Source organism: Rhipicephalus microplus, chromosome 3, assembly GCF_043290135.1.
Source record: "Rhipicephalus microplus isolate Deutch F79 chromosome 3, USDA_Rmic, whole genome shotgun sequence".
NCBI lineage: Eukaryota > Metazoa > Arthropoda > Arachnida > Ixodida > Ixodidae > Rhipicephalus > Rhipicephalus microplus.
Window position 1 is genome coordinate 180,657,242 of NC_134702.1, and position 16,465 is coordinate 180,673,706.

The 16,465-nt window shown below is 50.4% G+C and overlaps 1 protein-coding gene across 1 annotated transcript in view; it reads left to right on the forward strand.

Moving 5' to 3' along the window:
* The window catches only part of LOC119171319 (endothelin-converting enzyme 2-like), a 49,111-nt gene that overhangs the window by 7,115 nt on the left and 25,531 nt on the right, over window positions 1–16,465 (forward strand). The window contains exon 2 of the mRNA XM_075888167.1: window positions 15,583–15,776. Coding sequence (XP_075744282.1) covers window positions 15,583–15,776 — 194 coding nt within the window. The remainder of the gene's footprint in view (window positions 1–15,582; window positions 15,777–16,465) is intronic.

Sequence of the window (16,465 nt, forward strand, 5' to 3'; positions counted from 1 at the left end):
ATGCGTGCAGCCCTAATATGAACTGGCGCCCTTTTTTGACTACGAAGAAGGTCACAGCATGCGTCGCGTCGTTTAGTAGCAACAATTCCCTGCCATATCCGACATGCTTGATGGCGCTGCCGTTGTAAGCCTTCATAACTGCACTACTTTTCTGCAGGTCCGCTGCTGCCTTGAAACGACGGAAAAGAGACCACGGAATTATGTTGGCTTGTGAACTTGTGTCCACTTTGAATCTGATTTCCCGTCCGCCTAGCTTTCCCTCACCCTCCAGTCTGCGCTTTCCCGGAGGCTGACACCGTAGACACCGATGTCCAAAATGTCAAATCCGTCCTCTGCCTCAACTTCTTGTACTTGGTCTATGTGTCGGCTCGGTCGACGCTTGCAGCATATAGCAAAATGGTTCGGCTTATTGCAAGCAAAGCATGTCTTTCCATATGCTGGACATTGCCTTTGCGCGTGCTCCTTGTTGCACTGTCGGCACCGGAATCTTTTTTTGTTGTGCTCTGCCTTGTGGGCGTAGTCTACTTGCAACGTTTGACTCGACCAAGCAACAGTTTGTCGTGCTGAAACCTCGGCTGCTTTACAAATCTGCTCAGCCTTCTATAGGGTTAAGCCCTTTTCTCGCAGCATCTTTTCCCTTATCTTCGGGTTGTTTGTGCCAAAAACAACCTGATCTTGTATCATGGATTCTTCTGGCGTGCTGAAACTGCATAGCTTCGCCTGGTTTTTAAGCTCTCACAAATAATGCTCAAACGGCTCTCCTTCGTTCTGCATGCGAAGGCGAAAAACATGCCTCTCGTAAACCTCGTTCCCCTCGTCGACACAGTACTCCTCGAACATCCGCAACACTGTCTGGTAGTCTTCATTGCTCTCACCTTCTGCGAACGAGAAGTTGTTGTAGATGTCGAGGGCTTCCTAACCGGCGATACTGAGCAAGATTGCTGTCTTGGAGGCTTCCGTCCTGGGTGGTTTAGTGGGCGTCGCCGTGAAGAAAAGTTCCAGTTTTTGCTTGAACATCTGCCAATTTCTTCGTATGTTGCCTGCCAACCGCAGCTGTTCTGGATGCTTGACGTTTTCCATTTTAAATAACGTCCCAAAATACCGACCATTTTCCTTGACAAGTACTAGAAAAACTTTCGAACACATTTTGACTATTCACCTGATGAAGTTTCCCCGCAGGGGCGCCTGCGCAAGTAGGCGTTTGGTGTGTAGCGACACCACGGACCCGAGCTAACGGGGGAGTTTCTACTCCCTCCCACGCCTAGCCGTGCGTGGCTATGCCGTGTTCGGGGAAAAGGGGATCCTGGGGGTTGAGCCGACGCTGGGTGATTGGACCTTTAAGGCCCCCCGGCAGAGGCAACACACCCCTTTGGCCCCGGCTTCATGTAGACGGCACCCCTGGGCTGACCCACCCAGGGGAAATCGGCAGTCGCCTTTTCCTATCTCTCTCTTCCTACATCTTCGTCTTTATCTCTCACTATTTATCTATCCTGTCTTCTACTCTCTTCTGCTTACTTCCAAACTTCCTGGCGGCTAGGGTTAACCCTGTGCAAATAGCCTACCGTGGTCTAGGTGCATTGGGTTATAGTAGCGTTGTACGGCTGGCGCCTGCAGGTTTTAGCATCCGCAAACTTGTAGCGTCCCCTCGTTGGGCTCCGTGGTGGGTGGCCGCCAACGCTTCTGAAGAAAATTAAACTGGAATGCATAGAGCGCTTCCCTTCTTAAATGATCGTACCGCCTTAAAGCGCGTACGCACCGAAGACTTTGGCTTTTTCAATCGATCAAATGAAAACTTTCCCCATTTTTATGTCATACATAGTGAGATAAGCAGCAAGCAAGCGAGAACTGTATTCCCCTTTGTAGTAGCCAGATGTCTCACAGAAACTCTTGGAGCCGGGTACAAAGTTACCAAAATGGCCAGCGGAGACCTCCTTCTTGAATTTCGAGAAAAAGAACAGTTTGAAAAGCTACAGAATCTTTCAACTGTTGGTGACACTCCCATCACTGTAACCCCACACAGATCCATGAACACAACCCATGGAGTAGTATCTGATGCTGATTTGCTCGGCTTGACTGAAGAGGAACTTCTGGAGGGGTGGAAGAGTCAGAATGTGACCAATGTACAAAGGATCACCATTAGAAGAGACAACAAGGTAACACCAACAAAACACCTAATACTCACGTTCGCTTCCAGTAATCTGCCAGAAAGTATTCAAACAGGGTACACTAAGACGTCGATCAGACTGTACATACCTAACCCACGTCGTTGTTTTAAATGCCAGAAGTATGGCCACGGCTCACAAAGCTGTCGTGGTCACCAAACTTGTGCACAATGTGGAGTGTCAGGCCACAATTCAGACAATTGCGAAGAACCATCACACTGCGTGAACTGTGGCGGAAATCATGCCGCATACTCACGGTCTTGCTCATTTTGGAAAAAAGAAAAGGAAATCATCACATTGAAAATTAAAGAAAATATCACATTCAAGGAAGCAAGACGAAGAGTGTCGCCATTTTATGGCGCTACATATGCTGATGCGGCGCGTCAGGGGGTAACGCCGCACCAGCCCTCGCCACTCCTTCGGCCAGCGCAGAGCGAGCCGACGGCTGTGGCACCTGCCCCCAAGGCGGCAGTAGTTCAGTCTACTCCGCCTCCTAGAGAATTGAGGCCGGAGACTCCAGGGTCCTCTGGTCTCAAGGCCTCCCCTCACGAGGCGAGGCCTAAAATCCGAACCACCAGCTCGCATGTGCGGGCACCCAGTGCCTCTGAGGAGGCAATGGATAAAACGGCACCCTTGGTGCCGAAAGAGCGGCGTGGCTCCTTGGAGCGCGCCAAGAAAACAAAAAGCAGATAACGGGGCCTGGTGACGGCCCTGTTAAGTGAACTCAAAATCCCCGTCTAAACAGCCACTCGCTTTTCGTACACACAGCATTATTTTACATTCACCATGAACACTCAAATTATACAATGGAACGTCAGGGGCCTTCTCAGAAACCTTGACGACATCCAAGAACTCTTACACGAACACTCACCAAAAGTGCTGTGTGTACAAGAAACACACGTTAGTTCGAAACACACAAATCTTCTTCGTAAATACATTATTTTCCGAAAGGACCGTGTTGATGCCATGACATCATCCGGAGCATGCACTCACATTTTGCACTCACAGATGTTTGGAGTTGTATGTGAGTGCATGCAATTGCATGCACTCACATACAACTCCAAACATCTCTTGAGGCAGTGGCTGTTCGAGCGGTTCTTTTTGATAAACTGATCACAATCTGCACTATTTACATTCCTCCTAGCCATCAGCTGCAAAAACGTGATTTACACTCTCTAATTGATGAACTTTCGGAGCCTTATGTTCTCCTTGAGAGAGAGAGAGAGAGAGAGAGAGGTTAATGATAGAGGAAGAGATAAAAAGGACGCTATTTTCTGCCTCCCGTCGCGGGGGCACGGCTCAGCGCCTTTAGGGATCGGGGAAGGGGAAGTAAAGATGATAGGAAGAAGAGAGGAGGGAAAGAAAAAGTGAATGGCATGGCAAGAGAACGTCTTGTCAGTACAGTCAGTAGTGCGAATGAAAAGAGTTCGTCTATAAGGCGGCGAGGTCCGCGCAAGCACAGAACTCGAGGAAGGCTCGAAGGGCTTTCGTCTTCGAGCGCGCGGGAAAAAGTATGTCTTCCATTGTTTCGGCAGGTAGTCCAAGCAGACGATAGCGGCTTACCAGTGTGCAACGCTCAGTGGCCAGGTCAGGGCAGGAGCAAACAATATGCTGCAGCGTTTCGTCATCACCGCACCTTCGGCACGCTGGCGATGAAGAGCGACCCGCGGAATACATGCGTGCCGCAGGCCAGACGCTGCCAGTACGCAGGCGAAGCAACAACCGCCGCTCGCATCTGTCCAGGCCGGTCTCCGGAAGGGATGGTGGAGGTTTGCCGCTTGACACCCGTGTGTCAGGGTGGGCCGTTGGTAAGAGCTTCCGCAGACGCTGCCGTGAGTAATCCGACTGGGTTACCGCCTTAGTGACTGGCGTGTCGTAGTGGTGTGCTGCCTTAGCGGCGGCGTCAGCCTCCTCGTTGCCAGCTATTCCAACGTGCGAGGGAAGCCAGTGGAGGGACAGGCGCACACCACTCTCTTTGATGGCGGTCAGTTTTGCGTGCAGCAACGCCACAGTTATGCCTGCTTGGTCTGGTTGGAGCAGCGCTTGTAGGGCTGGTCGGGAGTCGCACAGAATCGCCACAGGCAACTGGGGTAACGTGGCAGCAAGGTGGTCGGCTGCCAAGTGAAGGCCGGCCAATTCAGCTGCAGTGGAGCTGGCGTGAAAGGGAAGTCGGCAGCGGATGGTTGTCCCAGTCGATGGTATGACGCAGGCAGCCGCGGCCGAATGGGGGCTGTCCCGAACGGACCCGTCCGTGAATACCAGGAGCTGCCCCTTAAGTCTTTCATGAAGTTTCGCCACGGCTGCCTGATGGAGCTCGCATGCCGGTGTGCGCCTTTTTCTGAGGTTGTCCAGAGTTAATTGTACGTCCAGAGGCTGCTGATGTGGTGGAGGGGGTTGGATTGGACTGGGGGGATCGGGGATCAGCTCTTCATAGAGAGCGCAGATCTGTGCCATCCGTGACGCTGGTCGGCTCCGCAGTCTCCGAAGGAGGGCAGCGCCCCCGAGGGCCCTGTGAAGGCGATCCACGTGATGCAGCGCCTGTCGTAGCATCAAGAGTGACAGAGGCCAGGTCTGGGCCTCCGCCAGGGTTGCAGCTATGGGTGACTGACGGGAAAGTCCCATGAAGCGCCGAATTGCCATGCGATGTTGCCGCTCCAGTTGCTCCTTGCGGTGTGGCGCCAGCTGCACCAAGGGCAGTGCATAAGTTTGCGCTGTCGTTGCAGCCCCTTCGTAGAGTCTTAGAGCCAGCCGTGAGGTGCACCCTTGGCCCCTGCTGAGCAGTTTGCTTACGGCAGTCTCGACCCTGGTGGCCTTGAAGACGGCGAGCTTAACGGCTGGTATCCAGGTAAGGCGGTGGTCGATCCTTAGCCCCAGGTACGTCACTGCATCGCTCCACGGGATAGGTCGGTCACCTAGCACAAGCCTTCGGACGGCCCTCCGCGCAGTGGCTCTGGGGTGAACCAGCAGTGCCTCCGTCTTCGTGGGCGACACGTTCAGTCCGATTGCCTTGAAGAAAGAGGCGACGGCATCCAAGGAGCGCTGCAGGGAACGCCTTATGGCCGTGAAGTTTTGCCTAGGCCCCTTAACCCACAGTGCCACATCGTCTGCGTACAAGGAGCACTGCGTGGGGTAACGCTTGTCTGCGGGCATCGCGGTCGGCAGCCCCGCTAGCACCAGGTTGAACAAAAAGGGGCTCAGGACGGAACCTTGTGGAACGCCTGCTGTCACTGGCCGTGGATCGCTGAGCGCGCGTCGTACTCTAACCCGGAGGGTGCGTTTTGCCAGAAAGGCACTGATAAAGGTACGTAGGCAGCTCACGATGCCGAGTGTGTCCAAAGCACTCTCTATCGCTATGTGAGGCAAGCTGTCAAAAGCGCTCTGTACATCCAGCAGGACGAGGAGGGCCACTTCGCCGTTGCTCTTGGCCTCCTCCAAGGTAGAGACGACGTCCGCGATCGAGTCTGCTGTGCATCGGTGGCGTCGGAAGCCCGTCTGCTGTTCTGGTAGGAAATCCTTTGCCCCCGCAATCCAATTTAGGCGTGCCAGTGCTATGGCTTCCATGAGCTTGCAGGCAGCAGAGGTGAGAGAAACGGGTCTGTAGGACGTAATGGCGGCACAAGGGCGGCGAGGTTTCCGGATCGGCACCACAACAGCGGTCAGCCAGGCTTCAGGTAGGTTGCCGCTCTGCCATATTTCATTAAAAGTCCTCAACAGGTGTCGTCGTGAGGCCATATCCAGGTTGCGCAGCATCTGGTATGTGATGCCGTCGGCACCAGGGGAGCTGCGGCGCTTGGTTCTGGCTAGAGCAACGTTCAGTTCGTGTTCGAAAATAGGATCCTGACACAGAGATGCGATCTGGCTGGCCGTCCAGGCAGGGTGATGACCTTGCGGTGGCTTGGGAGCAGGCGTGGCGATGAGGGCTGAAGGATTGGCTGGTGGGAGTTCTGTGAAGCGATCGGCCAGTCGCTCTGCCAGTTCTTTTTCACTAATGCCCAAGTAGATGGCCACCGCAATGACGGGTTGCCGCACCATTGGTCCAGTGACGAGGGATCGTAGAAGTCGCCATGCTTTTGCGCCACCTCTTGCCTGACTCAGGGAGAGGCAGATGCCTTGCCAGCTTTGCCGCCTGCGACGGTTGGCATGTCGCCGACATACCGCATCCACACGATTGAAGAGTGTACGTTGAGCTGGGTCATGGGATTTTAGGTACCTTCTCTCAGCCCTGCGCCTCGCAGCCCGTAAGTTCAAGTGATGGAGGTCTGGCACAGGATGGTGCTCTGGCACCCTGATCTGGATAGTTGCCGCCTGCGCTGCCACTGCTACCAGATTCAGGAAATCCTGATCCTCTGGGACGTCTCGAAGCTGCCTTCGAAAAGCCCGCCAATCGATCGTACTACACAGCCTCCTCCTTGGGATCTTTCCGCCCACAGGTGAGATGACGATCGGCAGGTGGTCTGAACCCCAGGAGTCAGGCTCCACTGCCCAATCGTACCGGTCCCCTTCACTGGCCAAGGTGACGTCAATGGCGGAGCATGACGGTCGTGCTGTTCTGCGGACGAAAGTGAAGGATCCGGTGTTCAAAACTTGTAGGCCCAGTTGATGGATAACGTCCACCAGATCCCTTCCTCGAGAGGAGCAGGTGCTACTCCCCCACATGGTGTGATGAGCATTCATGTCCCCACATATGAGGTAGTCTCTTCCGAATTTAGCCGTGAGCTGTAACAGCATGGAGGCGTCCCACCGCTGTCCAGGTCGCACATACACAGAGGCCACTGTCGTGTCCACACCGCGAAGCCGCACCGTCACGGCACAACACTCAAGAGCCCCTCCAGTGACATCAGCCACGTTTATGTGCACATGTGGTAGTTCTCGTCGCACGTACACTGCACAACGTGGTCGTCCCTGGGGATGTGCACTCGCTATGCACGGCGCGTCCTGGCACGTGTCTAGAGTACACGACGTGATACTTTGGTAACCGATGTATCCGGGAAGTCGCAAGTCGGTCGCTGCTACGTACACTTCCTGCAAAGCAAGCACATCATACTCGCTCTGCAGGAGATGTGAGGAGAGGTCTGCATGCCGCCGCCGCAACGAGTGAGCGTTCCATTGAAGCACACACGGGCGGCGGCGGCGGTGGTTCTCTGCAGCATGCGGATGAGTGTCAGCCATGGTGGCTGCTATGAGGGTGCGCGCCACCTGCCTGAAGGCAGATGGAGCGCAGCTGGTTTTCAGGAGGCAGCAGGTCCGCAACTGCTCTTAACAGGAGCCTCAGGTTTGCATTTTCCTGGTCCACACGGGGCTGGGAAGGTACCTTCGCGGGTGGACGAGTCGTGGTAGAGTCTGGGTGCTTGAGACCAGCCGAAGGGCCCCGTTGTTGTACGCCTGTCTGGCCTGGATGGGTCGAGCTGACCGTCATCTTGGATGGTGATCCCACTGCGGCAGCATAGCTCTTGCCCATGGTCTGCTTCAGCTGAGGACTATCAGTTACACTAGGGCTTGCCCGCAAGACTGCTTGAGCCTCGCGGTGAGGCAGGTAGGTGGGAGCTGACGCCTTGATGGTGGCCAGGCGCCGCTCTCTTTGCCAGAGCTGACAGTCTGCGGAATCAGCTGAATGTGGCCTGCCGCAGTGCAGGCATCTTAATTTGTTGGTGCAGTTGGCGTCTTTCCCATGGTGGCCACCACATCGCAGGCACCGCTCTGGTCCTCGGCAAGTGGCGGCGATATGCCCATAGCGTCCGCACCGCCGGCACTGAAGCGGGCGAGGTCGGGATGGCCTCACTTCGAACACCATGCGAAAAAGGCGGACCCGGGTGGGAGGCACGGGAGAGGCGAACCGCAAGACTAGTGATGTCCCTTGTCGCCTGGCTGCAATCACCGGCACATCGGACGTCACGGCGGCCAGGAGGGCTTCGTCGGTATAGTCGCCATCGACGCCTTGCACCACGCCACTGCTTTGTGAACGGTCAGCAGGGAGGCGGGCAGTCACGGGTATTCCTGCGAGCTCCGATGTTGCTAGTAGGCGATTCATCCATTCTGGTGTAGATGCGTCTGCTGCCACGATGTTCTTTTTCGTGTTTACTCGCACCTCCTTGACTCCGGGCAGCGCAGAGAGAGCTTGCGCAATGGCAAGACGAGAGGTGCGGTGAAAGGAAGCGCTGGCGTTTGCTGGTCGAAAAAGAATAGTGCCCGAGTCTAGCGACGATGAAGCAGAAGCCGGCATGGTGTGTTCAGTGGCGCGTACCCCTGCAGGAGCGGTCTGAGTCGCAGTGGGCGCATTAGAAGTCCCTGGAGCAACGTGGGCAAGCATAGCCGTCGATTCAGTGGCGGCACGAGGACCAGTGTGGGCAGCGGGTCCTTGAGATGTCGAGGCTCGCTGTCGGCGCTTCTTAGACTTGGAGAGGACGGTCTGAAACTCAGACTGGCTGGTTTCGTCAGTTGCGTGAGTGACGGCGTCTTCGTGGGCAACCGCATCATTTGACGTTGGGGTAAGACACGCAACTGTGGCACGTTCAGGCGCTACTGCGTGCATCTTCCGCGAGCCACCCTCATCGTCGCTGCCCGACTCGCTAGGACGCGAGCGCTTTCGCGTTGACGTAGTGTCCATGTCTGCAATATCAGGTTCCACGTCTAACGGCAGTGGTACGTTCTGCGGATCGGTGACGTTCACGCACAGAATTGACCCGGCATCTTCGAGTTGGGCTGTATGATGCGCCGCTACAGTGGTCGAAGATGCTGTGATGCTAGTGGTAGGGCTGGAGGCCGCCGAGGACGTCAGGCCCCTTGCAGTTGTCTCGACGTCGGCAGCAAGCACCGGTAGGCGAAGTGATGTCGGTTTCTCGCTGACGACTCTGCACAGTTTCTGTGCCTGTTCATGATGCAACCGCACCGCTTTGGCACTGGAGATGAGGTTCCACAGCACGCGGGTGCACGCGACGCTCGCTGAGCGTCTGTGTGACGATGTGGGAACCAGGGAACGCGACGGGCGTTCCAATGGCGTAGCCGAGAATGGAGGAGACTGCTCTGCCATGGTAGTCGGGATGACAGCTGCCCCAGCGACGCGCAGGAGCAGAGGACGCTGTCACAGGGCTCAGGTCACCGAAAGCGGTGGCAGGGATCCAAGGGCATAATCTGTAAAGATTACTCTCCTTGACAAGACTCTTCTCCTTGGAGACTTTAATGCGCATAGTAGGCTATGGGGTGACTCTCGGTATGACGCGCGAGGTCGACTGATCGAACAGTTCCTTCTCTCGTCGAGCGCGTGTCTCCTTAATCGAAAAGAACCAACCTATTATAATCTCGCTAATACCACCTACTCCTCCATAGACCTAAGCATAGCATCTCCATCTCTTGTCCCTCTACTCCAGTGGAATGTCGTCAGTAATCTGTACGGAAGTGACCACTTCCCCGTAGTTTTGAGCACAACTACAGTAACCGAGTGCCCACAACGTGTTCCCAAGTGGCTAATAAACAGAGCCGACTGGGAAAAGTTTTATACTATCGCTCGTCTAGGTTGGAATGACATCTGTACTTTGAACATTGATGTTGCTGTGAACTACTTCACAGCGTTTTTGATTGATGCTGCAACAAAATGCATCCCACAAACAAATGGACACCCTGGAAAACTACGTGTGCCTTGGTGGAACTCTGAATGCCGAAACGCGCGCAAACAGCAAAACAGAGCTTGGAGGCTGCTTCGGAACTCACCGACAGCCAAAAATCTTGACACCTTCAAGAAAATAAAGTCTCAAGGCAGGAGAACGCGTCGGCAGGCCAGAAGAGAAAGGTGGCAGAAGTTTTTATCAGGGGTTAATTCATACACACAGGATGCTAAAGTCTGGAACATGGTCGGTAGGATAGCAGGAAAACAAGTACACACACTTCCACTCGTAAACACTCAGGGTGATACATTGGAAGATCAGGAAAACTTCTTCGGTGCACACTTCGAACAGGTATCCAGCTCGTGCCACTATACTGACACTTTCCAAAAATACAGAACAAGAATAGAAAAGCAGAAACTCGAACACAAATCCAATAGATACGAGGCATATAACCAAGCTTTCAGTCTAGCTGAGCTCCAAACATTTCTAAACTCCTGCAGTACTTCCACCCCAGGTTCAGACCGTGTGATGTATGAAATGTTAAAAAACCTACCAAACGAAACCCGAAAAACCTTACTTTGTTTGTACAATGCTATTTGGTCTTCTGGCACTATTCCTACCTCCTGGAAAGAGGCGATTGTTATTCCCATTTTGAAAGAGGGCAAGGACCCTTCTTTAGCTTCGAGTTACAGGCCGATTGCACTTACAAGCTGCTTGTGCAAAGTCTTCGAAAAAATGATAAATGGCCGACTTGTACACTTTCTTGAAACAAACAATTTGCTCGACGCTTTTCAGTGCGGGTTTCGAGAGAGTAGATCCACGACAGACCACCTTGTTCGTATCGAGGCACAGATCAGAGACGCCTTCGTCCATAAACAATATTTTCTCTCTGTATTCCTCGATATCGAAAAGGCTTATGATACAACATGGCGTTTTGGAATTCTAAGAGACCTATCCCACCTTGGCGTGCGCGGAAGAATGTTTCACATAATCAAAAGTTACCTGTCAAACCGGACATTCCGTGTCCGAATTGGCACGGTTCTATCCCAAACATTTGTCCAGGAAACAGGCGTGCCACAAGGTGGTGTACTTAGCTGCACACTTTTTCTCATAAAAATGAATTCCTTGCGCTTGACCATCCCTCGCAATATGTTTTATTGTACATATGTCGATGACGTCCAGCTTGGCTTTAGGTCTTGCAATCTGGCAATGTGTGAGCGGCAGGTTCAGTTAGGTTTAAACAAGCTCTCCAAATGGGCAGAGGAAAACGGATTCCGACTGAACCCACAAAAAAGCACGTGTGTCCTGTTCTCCAGAAAGAGAGGCATGCACTCAGAACCCGACATTGAACTGAACGGTCAACGTCTGTGTGTTAATACAGAGCATAAATTCTTAGGAATAATCTTGGACAACAAGTTGACCTTCGTACCGCACATTAAGTATCTCAAAACAAAATGTTTAAAAGTCATGAATATTTTAAAAGTGTTGTCACGTACTAGGTGAGGTAGTGACAGGCAATGTCTCATGAACCTATATAGAAGCCTCATTCGCACCCGCTTAGATTATGGGGCCGTTGTTTATCAGTCAGCGACTCAAAGTGCTTTGAAGATGCTGGACCCCGTGCACCATTTGGGCATCCGCCTTTCTACGAGTGCTTTCCGCACCAGCCCCGTAGAAAGCCTTTATGTTGAGTCAAATGAGTGGTCGCTTCATCTGCAGAGAACTTACATGTCCTTTGTTTATTTCCTTAAGGTGAAAGCAGATAAGAAGTACCCCTCATACTCTACTATTAATGATTTGTCGAGCTCAATTTTGTTTCAAAACAGGCCTTCGATGAGGCAGCCCTTCTCAATTTGCCTGAAGAGTCTAGCTGAGGAAACTGGAGTCTCACTAGAACACAGTTTAATGGCTCCTGTAGCATACCCGCCACCGTAGCAATGGCAGACTATAGACTGCGATGTGTCTGTTCTAGAAGTTACAAAACATGCGCCTATTGCCCATATCCGAACATACTTCCTGGAACTTCAACACAAATACACACGTCCTGAGTTCTTTACAGATGCCTCCAAGTCTAACTCCTCTGTGTCCTACGCTGCTGTCGGTCCATCCTTTTCGGATGCTGGCCCTCTACATCCAAGCACAATTATGTTCACAGCGGAAGCCTATGCGATACTTGTGGCGGCTAAACACATCAAGCAATTGCAAGTACAAAAAGCAGTAATTTATACAGACTCCCTCAGTGTAGTAACGGCTCTGCACACTCTTAAAAACACAAAAACCCAGTCCTTGTCTCACTTTACTCCATTTTATGCACACTCTACCCACTCAAACAACATGTTGTAGTGTGCTGGGTGCCAGGGCACCGTGAGATTCAAGGCAACGTGAGGGCGGATCAGCTCGCTGCATCCGCCCACAAAAGCACTGCCTCTACACCCATATCAATCCCGGCCCTTGATCTTAAGCCGTCTCTCAAACGAAACATCAGAGTATACTGGCAGAGCAAGTGGGATATACACACACAAAACAAACTACACGATATTAAGCCACACCTTGGTCATTGGCCGCCCGTATCGAAATCGCGTCATACAGAGGTAATACTAACGAGACTCAGGATAGGACACACATACACGACACGCACACACCTTTTGTCCGGTGGCGATCCACCATTGTGTGACAGATGTGGTGAAGCATTGACAGTCCTTCACATTTTAATTGAGTGCAAACAATTGGACACTGTAAGAAAACAACACTTTCCATTACCCTACCGACAACATATACCATACACCCTGCAAAGTTTGTCGGTAGGGAACCGCTTTTTAGTCATAAATCATTGTTAGCGTTTTTAAAAGAAATTCATAGCTTTCATGTCATATACCCGGGCATACCGTAGGATGACCTCTCCAGAGAGGTTTTTGCTGCGGTGGCTACACAAGAAAGCACATGCCTCACGGCCCTTGGACGCAAGGGTATGAACGAGTGGGGCACTTGTGCTAATGCCATACATATCCACCATCGTCTTTTATTATTACCAACTTTTGTCATCTATTCACACCACACACACCTTTCACGGCATGGTCATGATTTTATTACTTGTATGTTTTTACCCGCCTTACTGCGAGGAATTTTATGGCCCTTATACAGCCGCTTATCACAATCATTGTCCATAATTTTAGTAAGATGAACTGGCGCTCTTTGGCCGTGAAATGGCCCTTGCGCCATAAAACATCAAACATCATCATCATCACCTGATGAAGTTTGTGGAAGAAAATGACATAATAGATAAAACTCAGCACGTGTTTCGGTGAGGATACTCTACCATTGCGACTATTACGGAGGTTACACCCAAAAGGAGGCAGTGTATTGATGAAAAGGGTCAAACGGACATCATACTTATCGATTTTTTGAAAAGCATTTGACAAAATATTACATGAGAAGTTGGTTATGAAATTGTCCTGTTTCCTTCGCGACATTCAGCTACTGAAATGGATAGAGGCGCATTTGTCAAACAAACAGCAGTTTGGTGAATTAAATATTGTTCGCAGTGCCAATAAACCAATCCGATCAGGTTTGCCATAAGGGCCCGTTATAGGCCCTTTCTTCTATCTGCATTATTGATATGGGTGAAGGTTTTTTCGCAGCGAGTAGCTATAGAACATTATGCAGATGATACAATCGTGTATGCAAAGATTTGCTCCTCTAACGACCAAGTGGTACTTAATGACCACTTACAAAAAATTAGTGTTTGGTGCGATGATTGGCAAATGAGATTGAACGCATCCAAATTCCTTTTCCTGCGCGTGACACTTAATAAAGGCCCGCCATCTTTTTTACGGCATTTAAGGCGCACTTCTAACAGAAGCAAAATTAGTTAAACACCTAGGTACTCGCCTTGCACACGACATAAACTGGTCAGTACACGTTGATGATGCTTGTAATAAAGCCATGCGCAAACTTTGGCCCTTGCGACGAAAACTGCACAATGCTATTCCAGAGACTAAAGCAATGGCATACAAAATGACTGTTCTTCCAGTACTGGCCTACGCAAGTCATATATGGGAACCTTACACTAGAACAAATACACTAAAATGTGAGCGTATACAAAATAAACCCTCACGGTTCAATTCAAACTCGTATTCAAGAACTCAGTCTGTCAGCGAGCTTAGAGCAAAAACCGGAATAATGACGGTGAAACGAAAAATGCAACTTAACCGACTGATATAATTTTTCACATACTGAGCAGAGATTTCAGGGTTAACCTAGGTGAACACATGGTACTAGAGAAAACTACCTCATCCAGAACAAAACAATCAAAACATACAACACCGATAAAACATTAAACAAATTTATTCAAGCATTTTTATAGTTCAGAGCATTGATGATTTGAATAGGTTACCTCAAAACATAGTCGAATGTTCTGGTCTACAATGTTTTGGAAAGGTTTTATCAGAATATTCTTGAATGATTTGCATTGCTTTAGCATTTGCTCGCCCTTCGATTGTGTTGTTGTTGGTTACCCGCTGCCTCAACATGTTCAATGTACTATACCATTTCAAACATTCTTTTTTTTTCTTTGGTGACATATAGGGGATGTATTCGAACCTGTTATTTTACATATATTGGTGAGCTGTACAGGATATTTTTTAATACGACTTCGTGTGTTGTTTTTTTATTATAATATGTTGCGCAATTCTTGAGTATTGTTTTAGCGTGTGCTACGTTTGTACACGAGAGTTATGTAACCCCAACTCCTGTTTTGGCTTATGTGCTGACACTATGACTAAAAAAACAGACTGAGAGTCCTGTTCTTCTGAATAAGTATTACGCTTTTCAAGCTGGCGCTTACATTTAGTGGATTTATTGCCCCTTCCTAACTTTATTCTCCCAACTTTCTACAGCATACTTTTATCCTTAATAAAAATATTCTACCTGGCTAGCCTAGAGTTTCGGAACGAATCAGTAATCGCCACCATATCGCAAAAAAGTGGAGTATCGCCGTTGAAGGAGGAGGCGGCTGTCCACGGCGTAATAGGCAGATTCTTCCTGTGACTTGAAGTCACCGCGACTGGAGGGAAGCCAGTGTTCGTTCTCGAGGCTAATCGTCTGACCACACAGTTACTGTAACAGAGCAGCTGAGAAGACTTGACTTGCATCGACGTTACTACTTTGAAACTGTAATAAGTAGAGGTGTTTCTCATATTGAAAATTATGATCTAGTTCGAGAACTTCAGTTAGAGTCAGATACAGCTTAGAAGTATGCGGTGTTTCCTCCTCACTGGCAGATACACTAAAACGTGCCCCAAGGAAAGCGGCCACGGGAATGTGACGTCATGAGCCGGGTGGCTGGTAACCCACCCACAATCAGAGAACATTGCCAAATGAGACAGCCAACTGTCGCGCTTCAGCTCTGCCGACTTATAACGTGCCTGTCTATAGCAAAAAAAAAGGAAGAAAAGAGCACCCACACAGCTCTCCTATACCAGAGTACAAGTACCTAACTTGCGCTCAATTTTTAAGGCAAACTTTTAAGCTATGTACGAATAAGGTTGGTTGCTGTTCGAAATAGCGACTATTCGCGTTCTCCTAATTTATGTGCACCTTACAACAATAACGAAAAACACAGATATTCTAGAAATACCAAAAACGCCAATAAACGGCTTGTATAAGACGACATATTACGTTTGCGACATAGTCTTTCGCTAGATACCACATTGTGTGCTTCTCACGACACCTGCCATAGCAGAGCCTCGGCTCTCACTGGCAGGCCTCGCAACCACTAACTTTACGTGCGCCTACTAACTATCAGCGCATTTGGGGCTATGCAGACTCAATGAACAGGAACAGCTCACCATGCGAAGACTTTTACCAGTTCACGTGCGGCTCGTGGCGCCCTCGTGTGGCTGGGGCGCAGACCGCTATGCGGGACCTGCTGGCTGTGTCGCAGACGGACGCCATTCGCTTCCTCGGCGTCGCGCACAGCCTCAACGTGACACCACCCACAGGAGGAATCCTCGCCAAGGTTTGTGTGTGCGCGCATGTCCATTACATCACTGAAAATTGACCCGACAGAGTAACTGTGGTGTTCAGCTTTTATGCATGAGGTCGTCCGAAAGAATATAAATTTTACGTCGCCTTGTTGAGGATGCCACATTCAAGATAAAAATTGCGGTGGCATATTACAGTTCCAGGTGGCTAAATTTCTCAGTTATTGACAGCGCAGCATTTTCAGCTATCTCTGCATATTCCAGAGGCCAAAAGGAAAGCTGGGACATACTTGAGCTTCGCCTTCAAGGGTAGAACGCGATTGCGTAATCGGACCGAGTTCACATCGCCTTCCTAATCGCTAAGCTGGATTCGATTCTCGGTGCATTGCCTCAACTGTTCCTCAAGGAAACGAACGACTGTGCACGTTTCAACTGGCCCTGTCAACCTATCCGAGAATGCCTATTGCTGGTACACTTTCGAAGTGCCCGCTACGACATAATTCTCCCTCTTGTGAGTTGGCTAGGTACCCAGTACGCGTTTGTAAGTCAACACACTCATCTGCATAGCTTCATGCTTGGTTCGTAATGATAGTTTTAATTAAAATTAGTTATGCTTATGCGCTTAACACTTGATGGGACCTTAAACCGATTGCTCATTGCACAATTCATATCTTTTGACGCCTGATGCGTTATTCTGTCACACAATATTACATGCGTTAAGGGT